Source organism: Pipistrellus hanaki, assembly GCF_964339955.1.
Source record: "Pipistrellus hanaki genome assembly, chromosome: 8".
Classification (NCBI taxonomy): domain Eukaryota; kingdom Metazoa; phylum Chordata; class Mammalia; order Chiroptera; family Vespertilionidae; genus Pipistrellus; species Pipistrellus hanaki.
Window position 1 is genome coordinate 59,699,552 of NC_140510.1, and position 11,825 is coordinate 59,711,376.

The 11,825-nt window shown below is 50.8% G+C and overlaps 1 protein-coding gene across 4 annotated transcripts; it reads right to left on the reverse strand.

Moving 5' to 3' along the window:
• LOC311626849 (uncharacterized protein C2orf72-like) lies at positions 1-9,824 on the reverse strand. Of its 4 annotated transcripts, XM_084892786.1 has the most exons (4): positions 9,186-9,824; positions 6,288-6,404; positions 3,947-3,982; positions 3,659-3,797 (listed from the first exon to the last, which is right to left on the reverse strand). In XM_084892786.1, exons 1-3 carry the CDS (start codon positions 9,799-9,801, stop codon positions 3,978-3,980), a joined length of 738 nt encoding a protein of 245 aa, XP_084748912.1. In that variant the 5' UTR covers positions 9,802-9,824; the 3' UTR covers positions 3,659-3,797; positions 3,947-3,977. The 4 variants fall into 4 exon arrangements, with proteins under 4 accessions (XP_084748910.1, XP_084748909.1, XP_084748911.1 ...); XM_084892784.1 differs by lacking the exon at positions 3,947-3,982 and having other exon boundaries at positions 1-3,797; positions 6,288-6,401; XM_084892783.1 differs by lacking the exon at positions 3,947-3,982 and having other exon boundaries at positions 1-3,797.
• Between the last annotated feature and the right edge of the window lie 2,001 nt (positions 9,825-11,825).

The window sequence follows — 11,825 nt, forward strand, 5'->3', positions numbered from 1 at the left end:
TTTTGGATAAAAATTTAATATTTGAATTGGGCTCTAGGTGTAAAATTCTCACAGGATTTCAAAGATTCAAATGTCTCATTTTTCCCCCTTAATATTTACAGATGAAAAACTATTTTTAAAAATATATTTTATTGATTTTTCACAGAGAGGAAGGGAGAGGGACAGAGAGTCAGAAACATCGATGAGAAACACCGACCAGCTGCCTCCTGCACAACCCCCACTGGGGATGTGCCCACAACCAATGTACATGCCCCAGACCGGAATCGAACCCGGGATCCTACAGTCCGCAGACCGACGCTCTTTCCACTGAGCCAAATAGGTTTCAGCTGAAAAACTATTTTGGACATATTGGGCTAAATAAGAGATATCATTAAGATCAATTTCACCTGTTTCATTTTGTTTTTCCAATGTGGCTACTAGAAGACCTAAAGCTTCATGCGTGCCTGGCGTTAGGTTTCTCTTGGGCAGGGCGGGTTTAGTTTCGCCCCAGGTCTTGTTCCTTCCGACCGCCCACGCAGGCCAGGCCTTCGGCCGGCTTCTCCGTCTCGCCTGCTTGGGTTCTGGCACAAGTTCAGACCAGGCCAGGTGTAGAGGCTGAAATGAAAGCCACTCCTGTCAGGGAGCAAGGGGCTGGGAGCGGCTGTCCGGCAGCCAGGACCTCTGGAGCCGGCCGTATACCTGGGGGGCAGGTGGTCAGGGGGAGAGTAGTTTGGGGTTGGGGCAATGATCCGAGGCAACACCCCACTCTGCGAAGACCTTGGCACTCAGTGAGGGAGAGAAGAAAGTCAGGGTGACAAGAAAGGGACCCAACATCTACAAGCAGGACTCAAAATGAGGGGCCTGGTTCTGTCTGGGGTAAGAGGGCTTTGTTTAGACCACAGGTTGGGGGCGCAGGTTTGCCTGGGTTTTGGCTTGACAACCTAGGAGCTCCTCTTGTGTGGTCAATCTTGGAGACAAATACTTTAAGAGAGAAATTGACACTAATATTATAAGGGGCTCTTGGAGACTCCGTTAAGGCCATTTTATCGCATGGAACGTGCGTGTGCACACGCAAACATATACTCCCTGTTAACCACCGAGCTAAATACTATCTTTTTTTTTTTTTTTTTAATCTCTTTTTAAATACTTTCCAGCCCCAGCCAGTAAAGTTGCAGAGATGTCCCTCAGGCGGTGCTCGTGGACCTTCAGGCTAGACTATTCTAGAGCTTCCCACCATTTGCCCAGAAGCCCGGCTCCCAAGACAGAAAGGGGAAGAGCGGTTGTGTTTGTATTAGACAGCAGTGAGGCACTGTTCGGTTTTATTAGGTCTAAGGAATCACCTATTCAAGCCAGAAGCAGTTCAACTGCCGTGTTAGAAAGATTAGTACCAAGAGCCCAGACTGTGACCCGCCGGGGGCCCCTGCTCAATGGCTCCCGGCACCACTAGCCCAATCCGGGGCCTCCACTCCCAGACAGGCCCACCCCAGCATTCAGGCCTTGTTTTGGTCACTGAGGAGGAGGCCTAACACCAGGGTCCATCCAGCACCCAACTCTTCTGTCTGCTAGACAAGAGAAAAGGACGCTGCTTATCTTAGCCGTGTGCCACGGAAGCCCAGAGGGGCCTGGGAGGATGGCAGTCCAGTCTTTATCAGTTGGGAGGCAGAACCCAATCTTAGTCAACAAAGACCCTCTTTCTTCAAATATTCACAGGAAATACTGAAAGTGGTGAAAAAATGTGCACACCACCCTTTGTACCAGAGGCTTGCAAACTCAAATGCCTCCCAGGGCCAGGACCAGGCAGCGGGCTTATCTCAGTGAAGTACAGTAGGGGCGGCGGGGGGAAAGGGACTCCAGTGTGTGGGGGTGGAATTATAGCACACCCCTCCCCCCTCCCTGAAAACAAGCTTTTAATGTGCAATCTCCAAAGTTTCAAATATTGGCAACAAACTCCTGAGTTTTTAAACACAGCGGAGGCTTCTGCCTTTCAACTTCTGCCTTAGACTTTTCTACCCTCCCCCAACCAAATAACAAAATTCTAACCAAATCATTACAAAGAAATTAATGGATAAATAGGAAAATAGAGCAGCTCTAACAATACCAGTCCCCATATTTTACAATGACATCAACAGTAATTCATTGAGTCCATTCTTGGGCAGAAGGCAGTCAATTGGGTCCTTCTACTGGAGAGATATTTTTGCATTATTAAAATGACACATGCTGTCAAACCACCCCAAATTAAGATGTCATCCGACCTGCCTTCACACCCGTAGGAATTAGGCTCCCTGTCGCAGAAAAGAAACTGAGGCTCAGAACAGCGAGGGTCCTCTTTAGCATCACAGAGCCCCTCAGCCACAGGCTTGCCATTCCACATTTTGGCACTATCACAGTTATTTTGGCAGAAATAACTCAAGGAAGTTATGCAGCACCTGCCAGAATGCTGGGCAAACAGTAGGCACAATTGCATGTCTGCTGAGTGAGTCACGCATGAATGAATGAATTTAACTACTTCCCGACAGTACTTCCTACCAGGGAAAATCAGAAATTCCAGGGACTAGATTTCTCCTGGCGGGCAAGGAAGACAAGGGAGGTAATGCAGAGCTCCTTCTCTGAGTGAACAGATGGTCTTCCTGGCTTTTAAGGGAACATCATTGACCCTGTTTGACTCATAACCAGAGAAAAAGGGATTTAGGCACTCGGCACCTCTGGGCTGGGTAGCTTTGACCTTAGGTTAGGACCTGAGGTTGAGAGCAAGTCCTAGGCCCTGGTATTAATCCATAACCCAACTTCCCTTCTGCTTGGTGCCTTATTCTCAAAAGAACTTGGCACAGAGAGTCAATGGCAACGTGAGGAAGAAAGACCGCTCTTTCTTCTCATGGCTGTGCAAGGCTATTTCTGTCCTGGGCCAGCAGCACACAGAGCATCTTGCTCTGGCCCCCAGGCCCCAGACCCCCAGGCTCCCAGGTGGCAGTGCAGTCTTTATTCTGACTTGCTCAGGAGCCAAGGTCCCAGGAACCCCAACCCTCTCTGCTCTGGAGGGCTCTTCCTAGAATTTGACAAGGGGAAGAGATTGGCTCATCCAATATCTCAAAGGTGCCATGGTTGGCATTTTGAGTGGAACAATTCTGTTTTTGGAGCTTGCCCTACACAATTCGAGGTGCCCAGTAAATGCCAGGGGTGCCCCACAGTCACAGTGAAGCCACACACACACACACACACACACACACACACACACACACACACATTTCCAGTGCTGCGTGCAGGTGGGTAGCCTGTCCCCTGGTTGAGTGACAGGTCTAAGAGCTCCCTTCTTCCTGTTTGATAACTCCTGGTCCAGAGTTCTTTCCAGCTGCATGTGAAGTGATGGATGCTCATGCACACAACCACGGGAGCCTCAAAGTAAGCCGCCCTGTCTCAATGGCACAGAGAAACCAAGGCGCAGAGAGAACAAACAGCCTCACTGAGACCAGCGTGACCAAACTGGAGGTGGGGGAGGGACCCAGTTCCCAGAGGATACATATTCCCAGGCCTGGCTTAGCTGAGTAAGTAGAGCTGCCTCGCTGGTAACTGTCAACGCGGCAGTTCCCTGGAAGGTGGGGCTTCGTAGTGACTGCAATCCCAGGGTCAGCGTGGAGGCCTGGGGGCGCAGTGAGGAGCTGCAGCAGCCCCGGGGCCCAGACTTCATCTGGAGTCTCCAGCGGGCTCAGTGGCAGTGTGGGCAGCTGGGTCACAGGCTCCCGACCCCTTTCCAGGATCCTCATAGTCTCCGTTCGGAAGTATGACTGTCAGCGCCAGCTCCTCCTCCGGTTCCCGAAAGTTACCTGCAACACAAGAGAGGGAATCACCCAATCAGAAGGTAGAGACTATGAGTGAGTAAGCTAGGAACCAAAGGAAGGAAATTGGCCCCAGTGACTATCTACTCAATAAAACACAGCAAAAACCATATCAAAAACCTTAAAAATGTACATACCCTTTGACCCAGCAATTCCACTTCTAGGATTTTATCCTAAGGAGATAATTAGGAATAATTAGTGGAAATGCTGCAGTGATCTTGCTACCAGACTACGGATGAAACAACACGAGGAAGGCCCCTCAGAGAGAAGGAAAGAACCTGAGTCCTTGGTGGGGTCACTGGGCCCCTGAATCAGCTGGCCCTGACGCTGAATCACCTAGTGAGATCGTGAGTGTCTGTGCGGCTGGTGCTAGTTGAGTCACGGTTTCTTGATCTGTAACTGAAATCAATTGCATCCTAATTGATTTGAAGTCCAACAAACGGATTGAGTGAATTAACTGATTCACCCATATAATGGGATTCAGGCATTCAAAATGATGTCTAAAGTTCCTTGAATTACACACACACACACACACACACACACAACTGCAAGTGAAATTGGGGAAATCTGAATATCAAGATCTGTAGATTATTTCAATGTCAATATCCCAAAATGATGATGGAGAGGTTTAAGTTAACATTTTTTGCAATTAAAAATTTTAAATACCTGATGCAGATTTTATATACTATATAGAAGCAAGTTTATTAAAATTTAAATAGTACAAGGAGATATAGACAGATGGTTGGGCAGAATGGGTCTACTCCAAATAGGAATTTGTATTTGCCTTTGAGTGATGGGATTAAGTGAATGCTTTATAAATATTTGTATTCCTTCTTCTGTTCTTGTTGAGCTTTCCGATAGGTAGAATTCTCAGATGGCCTCAAAGATCCCCACCCTTTGGTATAATCCCATCCTGCATAATCCCCTCCCTTGAGTGTGGTGAGACCAGTGAATATGATTAGATAGTCACTCCCTTGTTTGGGCCCCTTCTATGACAAAGGTGACGGAGAGTCACTCCTGTGGTTATGTAGGGGCCCGAGGAGTCCCCGCCCACTGAAGGAGCACCTGCCTGAGAGAGGAGGGAACTCTCAGAGCTGACAGTCAGCAATAAGGCAGGGCCCTCAGTCCTACGGTGGCAAACAAATGAATTCTGCCAACCATCAGATGAACTTGAAAGAGGATCCAGGCTCCGTCAAGGCATGAGCCTGCCCACACTGAGGCAGCTTTGGGAGCCCCTGAATGGAAGGCCCCACTAAGCTGTGTCCTGACCCCTGACCCTTGGAAAGTATAAGAGGATAAATGGGTGTTGTTTTAAGCAGCTCAATTTGGGGTAATTTGCTACTAGGCAATAGAAGACTGATAACATCAAGTAATGATTTTTTTTTTTTGAGACACAATAGAAGTTCATTTTAAAGCACTACTCACTTTTTCTATAACAAAACTATACTAGTTAGTACACTCTGGGGTTGGGATCATGTGCATTCAATGGGTTACAACCTGCTTCCCTGAGAACAGTCAGGCGCCCCATAATGACATTTTGGTCTATGAGGTTATAGTGGAGCGGAAAAACCCCTATTGCTCCGAAGCAGAGGAGCGATAGGCTATCCCTAGGCATGCAGCCGGCTACGCCATAAAGTTTGTATAAGTGCACTCTGTGACGTTTGCACAGTGACAAAATTGCCTAGGATGCATTTCTCGGATCGTATCCTAGTAGTTCAGCAGTAAACAATTGTCAGTCCTCTCTGGGTCACAGCAAACTAAGCCTATGGAGTACCTCTGTGGATCTCACTATCTTTCTTTTCCTTCTCCCTCACCTCCCCTTAGCAGCCTGATGATTCTACCCTAGAAATGGCTCCGGGCTGGTGAGCTCCTTCCTCTCCAATCCAACACTGCCCCCCTTGGGCCAGGCCCCTCATCGTCCCTCCTGGGACTATGCAGCCCCTCCTAGGTGGGTCTGCCTCTGGTGGCTCCCTGCTCCTCCGTCCAGTCACCTCTCTAAACACGGCCCTAGTCTCCGCAGCCTTTGCTCAGAAATCGCCAGGGTCTCAACTCTCTGCTTCAGCCTCAGCTCTCAGCAGTCTCCTTCTGCACCTCATCCCTGGCACTCTTGACAGGGGTCCCTTTTCGGAGCATGACATTACGCTGTTAAGCCTTTGTTCATGATGCTCCCTCTTCAAATCTTCCCATTGCTGACTAAGACAATCCCTTGACACCCCCTCACTTGCTCTGTGAGACCATGGGTCTGACTCCACGTGCCTTGCCATGTCAGAGACTCCTGGGGCTAGAGCCCTGTGATCAGGCTGGTGTGCTGACCCCTGGTGGCCGGGGCACCTCACACTGCTCACTCTCACCCTGAACACATGGTCAGTGCTCCATGGATGTCAGTCCTCTCTCTCCCTAAGGTCCCTGTGCATGTGACCACTCTCTTAAACCCAAGCACCTGGCCCTGAGTCCAGGAGCAGGAAGCAACTCACTCACCCTGAGCGGGACCACTGGGGGAGGTGGTGGCATACGGGTCCTTCCCCCGGCTCCAGGGACCCCAGGAGAAGCACGCCAACAGCGCCGGGAGGCCCGGTCTCTCCCAGGCTCCTTCTGCTAAAAGGAACACAAAGTCCCAGAGGCAGCAGGTCACATGGTGCTTGACACAACTGAGAGGTTTTCAGTTAAGCAAACCAAGAGCTTCTACTATTAACTGCCCTAGTTTCAACTGTCTGATTAGAAACAAAGATTCTGATTTGCAAAAAGGGGAGGAGTTTTTGTACTTGAAAAAACAAACAAACACAAACACAAACAAACAGCCCTGGCCATACAGCTCAGTTGGCTGGAGCATCGTCCTGTACACCAAAAAGTTGTGGGTTCGATTCCAGTCTCGGCACAAACCCAAGTTTCAGATTTAATCTCTGGTCAGGGTGCTTTATATAAGGATTGCATTATATATATTATATCATTTCACCCTCACAAAAACTCTATGACGTAGGTACCATGTTGGGGAAATTACCTTGACAAGAATGACATGATATGAACTACAATTACAATACATAGTACCAAAGAAAAGATGCAAGGAGCAGTAATTTCCCCCTGCTTTTTAGTTCAAACTATTTCTTACCATGAAAAGGCTTAATCTTTTTAAATAATCACATACAAAACACTTATATGTTGATTCTAGTTTCCTTATTATAGTATCACCCAAGTGATGTAGGGATCACTTAAGAGCCCCAACTATATGGAATAAGGTAACTGCAATGGAGTTTTTTGGTTTTTGTTTTTAAACACACACAAAACAACTCCAGGAAGCCAAAGCAAAATCGGTGTTTATTTTTCTTTACTTTGGGCTTATTTACTCTTAATTCGAACCCAGTTCTAAAAGACTGGTTTCCTAGTTTTTCAACCCAATGGCAGCTGGATTAGGCATAAACTAGGTAAGAGGGAGGGCATGTAAAAAGGCAGGCAATCTAAAAGTATAAGAATAACCATGAGGCAGTGAGGAAGGGGACTGGGAGACTTAAAAAAGCCATAGCAATTGCTAGGAAAACCTTAGCATCATGAATGTGTGAGTGGTGCTGCCCACTGCAAAAGCCCAGACAAAATTAGTGGACAAATAAATTAGTGGACAATAATCACGCTCATGACCTGTAGTCATTAGCAAAAGGTTTAGTGTGTTTTTATTTTAATGCAGTAGAGATCAATTTAGTGTTTAAAAAGAGGCAAGGGTTCTGCATGCCTGGCAGGTAATGGGAAATGGGAATATTGGTGATTAAATGCACAAGGAAAAGTGCCGAAGCCATTGGTAAGAAACTAGAGAGTGGAGGTAAGTTTTGGGATTTCATTTCTGAACTTGTAAAGGAATAAGGGAGACCAGGAAGACTTCTTGGAGGAGGAAGTCCAGTTCTGAATGATGAAATGGGGTTGGTCAGGTGAGGAGGTGGAATGAAAGAAAAGGCCTTGAAAGAAAGAAAGAAAGAGCCTTTAAGACTTTCATCCCAGGCAACTGCAATGTGTATACAAAAGCTTAGGAGGCCAGAGCAAGCTTGGCTTTGGGGAATTAAAAGCTATTTCCTGGGCAATGGGAGAAACTAAGGGCTCAGAACTTTCCAGCCACCAGCTCACTGGGGGTGGGGGAAGGTAGAAAATTTCCTCCCATGGGGCCAGGTCAGCAATCAGAATGACAGTCCACTTCAGGACGTCCCCTGTCTTTCAGGATGCAGGCTGTGGAGTTTCAGATGCAGCAGAAAGGGCTGTGGGCATGGGGCGGGGGAGGGGGGGGCCCAGGAGAGGTTAGGGCAGGTTCTTATGGATGGCCTCCACCTAGCAGGCCAGGCTGGCAGGTAGGTCTGTGACTTTTGTGACATCAGAGGTACCAGGTCCCCTTGCTGGGACCCCTCCGCCCCCCAAGTCTGGCACCTCCGGGTTGCTGATTAACACAGCAGTGTCCAGGTAGGCAGAGCACAGCAGCCTCTGTCTTCAAAAGAAAGTCTGGCAGAGAATGGAGGGAAGACCAGAGGGCCTGGAGAAGGGCAGGTGCTGGCGGTGGGGGAAACAGGGATTGCAAAGAATGCTCCGATATCTCCCAGCTTTGCCAGATCCAGCTGTACTTAATGTCTGTATTTTAACCCGAGGACACCGGAAAGCTCCTGGAAAACCTTGTGTACCAGGAGGGAGGAGCTTCTGACTCCTCTGTGGATGGCAGCAGAAAAAGACCCTCACTCGGCTCCCCAGACTGCAGGAGAGGGAAGGGAGGTGGCACTGCAGTGGCTGCACAAACAGGGCGGGTAGCCAAGAGGAACTAGAAAATTCCGTGTTCGCATTCAGTCCCTCACACCCTTTCCCCACACCTCCAAGTCCCAGCACTATTCCTTTTGCCTTCTTCCTAGGACCCGCGGCGCTTACACACCGCGCGCCTCCTCCACCTCCCCACCTTCCCACCTTAGCTGCGCAGCTCCTAGGAGCTCCAGGCACCACCAATGCCCTCCCTTCAATCCTAACTCGGTCCTAATCCCTCCTTGAAATTTGTGCAACCCAAGGCTTTCCTATCTCTTCCCATTCCTCTCCCCTCTTATCTCCCCCAGACCCCCAGACCCCAGATCTTTGGCCAGCCCAGTAACCCCTCTAGTTCCATCAACTCCCCTTGCCTTCTGTTCGTTCCCTCGGCTTTCCCGAGCCACTGTCCCTCCCCATGCTTTCAGGATCCTCCCGGGGCAAACTCGCCCCCTGGCCCAGGGCCTGCTCCGTGCTAGCTGAGAGGACCAATGCTAGGCACCTCCCCTCTCGGGGCCTCAGTTTACCTCGGTGCACCAGCGGGCTGGCCTAGAGTTCCAACTTCGGGGCCCTACCCCAGCCACCGCCCGCCTGCGCCCCCCGGGCCTTGCGCCCCCTCACCTGGTCGCGCGGGCCCGGCTGCTTGCAGGGCCCTGCTGGCGGCGGCCTGGACGGCCAGGCTGGCGGCGGGGTGGCCGGGGCAGTAGGCGGCCGCCTGCACCGGGCCTCCCGCCTGGCGGCCGAACACGGTGCGCAGCAGCGCCTCCAGGAGCCGCAGCATCGGCGCCGCCGCGTCCTCCGGCCCCGCCTCGGCCACCAGCACCCCGACCAGCGCCGCGCCGGCCACCCGCCGGTCGCGCACGTCGCGCAGCATCTCCCGCAGGCGGCGCCGCGGCTCCCGGGCGGCCAGCGAGGACGCGCGGCACAGCACGAAGACCAGCTTGGAGCGGATGGCGCGCGCGGCGGCCGTGCCGGGCACCCACCGCGCCCCCCGCGCCCCGGGCCCGGCGCCCTCGGCCGCCGCGTCGCCCGGCTTGCCCGCGGCCGGCTCCGGCGGGAACACGGCGCGGGCGAAGTCCCGCAGCAGCGCGCGGCTCTGCTCGCGCTCCCACAGCTCGCCCACCAGCAGCACCTGCCCGCGCCCGCCCGCCGCCTCCACCAGCGCGGCGAACGGAGGCTCGGGCCGCGCCGCCGGGAGCGCGGGCCGCGCCGCCAGCGCCTCCAGCTCGCGCTCCATGCCCGCCGCCGCTAGCCCGGTGCGGCCGCTACAGCCCCGCCGCCCGCCCCCCGCCACCGCCCGCCCCACCCCGGGAGGACACGCCCCCAGGGCCGCGCCGGCCCGACCCCCCGCCCGCGGGCCCTGCTCTCCGCGCTCTGGCCCGCAGCTGGACTGGCGGCAGAAGCTGTGTCCCCCAGCCTCCCCGGGGCCTGTTGGGGAAGGGGGCACTCTGAGCCGTGCGTTCGCTCCTCCAGCCACCCAACAAATACTTATTAAGCACCTACTAGGTTCAGGATAGCAAAAGGGGAAAATGATCACGTGAACAAATATACCCCTCCCAAGTTAGTTTTGAGACCTGGAGCAGATGCGTCTGAGGAATCTATAGGGTGTTGGGATAGGAACCTGTAGAGCCAGGGCCTGCCCCTAACAGTGCTGCTTTGGGGTGATGGTGGTAGTGGGCACCAGAGAAGGGGGTAAGGAAGGGAGAAAAGCAAGGAAGCAGGGGTTTCTTTTATAATGTCATTTACCACTCCCCTCCCCACTAGGGGCCTTCAGCATTTAACAAAAAAATGAATTGAGGGTGCATTATTTCAGCAAATACTTATTACTGGAAGGAATACCTTTCCTCTAAGGGTCTAGGTCAGCTTTGTGCAACAGATCATTCTGAGATGTGCTTTATTCTATCTGTACTGTCCAATGCAGTAGTCACTAGCCACCCGTGGCTGTTACTGATAGCGTGAAATCTGGCCAGTAAACCTGAGGAAGTGAGTTTTACATGTTATTTTATTTAAATTAAATAGCTGCATGTGGCTAGTGGCTGCGTCGCTGCAGTGATGGTCGAGGCTCTTTACTTCCCATCTATTACACCAAAGGCCCTTTAGGTCAAGAACCTATTAATACTCAGCTCTCACCTTTACCATGAAACTCTCAATCTGCTGTTCTAGTTACCCTCTGGCCTGCCTCCTATAGTTACGCTGAATCATCTCTTGGAGAATTTGTATGTCCATTCAATAAAACAAACCTTTGTTGAGCACCTTTAAAATATATATATAGTTTTATTGATTTCAGAGAGGAAGGAAAGGGAGAGGGAGAGATAGAAACATCATTGATGAGAATCATTGATTGGCTGCCTCCTGCATGCCTCCTACCCAGAAACCCGGGCATGTGCCCTTGACCTGAATGGAACCTAGGACCTTTAGCATGCAGGCTGACGCTCTATCCACTGAGCTAAACCGGCTAGGGTGGGCACCTTTTGTGTGTAAGCAGTGGGGATTCAAAGATGCACAAGTAGTCTTGCCCTAAGTCTGATCATCCAGCAGTCATTTTAGCCAATATTTGTGGGAAGGACCCTATATTTTTGTTAACATGACCTCTTGCCTCTGTGTACCGGCTTTGCCCAGGCAGAGATCCAGAAGCTTAGGTGGGAAAAGCCCAAGAGTAGAAGCAAGAAGCCCTGGACTGAACTCAGGGATGGATTCCAGCACCTGCCCAGTGATTCAGTTGCTCAACCTATATTTACTGAGGATCACATCTGTATTCTAGGCAGCTGGATGGCAGAGGGCTAAGGAAGGAACAAAAATCAGATTGACTTGAGATTTCTTTCTTTTTAAAAAAATATATTTTATTGATTTTTTTTACAGAGAGGAAGGGAGAGATAGAGAGCTAGAAACGTCGATGAGAGAGAAACATCGATCAGCCACCTCTTGCACACCCCCACTGGGGATGTGCCCGCAACCAACGTACATGCCCCTGACCGGAATCGAACCTGGGACCTTTCAGTCCGCAGACTGACGCTCTACCACTGAGCCAAACCGGTTTCGGCTGACTTGAGATTTCTTAATAGCAACACTGACCTTAAGGTAGTTGAATAATATTTAAAACTGAGGTTTTTAAAAAATATATATATTTTATTGATTTTTTACAGAGAGGAAGAGAGAGGGACAGAGAGTTAGAAACATCAATGAGAAAGAATCATCGATCAGCTGCCTCTTGCACACCCGAAACCGGTTTCGGCTAAAACTGAGTTTTGATTTTTAGTTAAA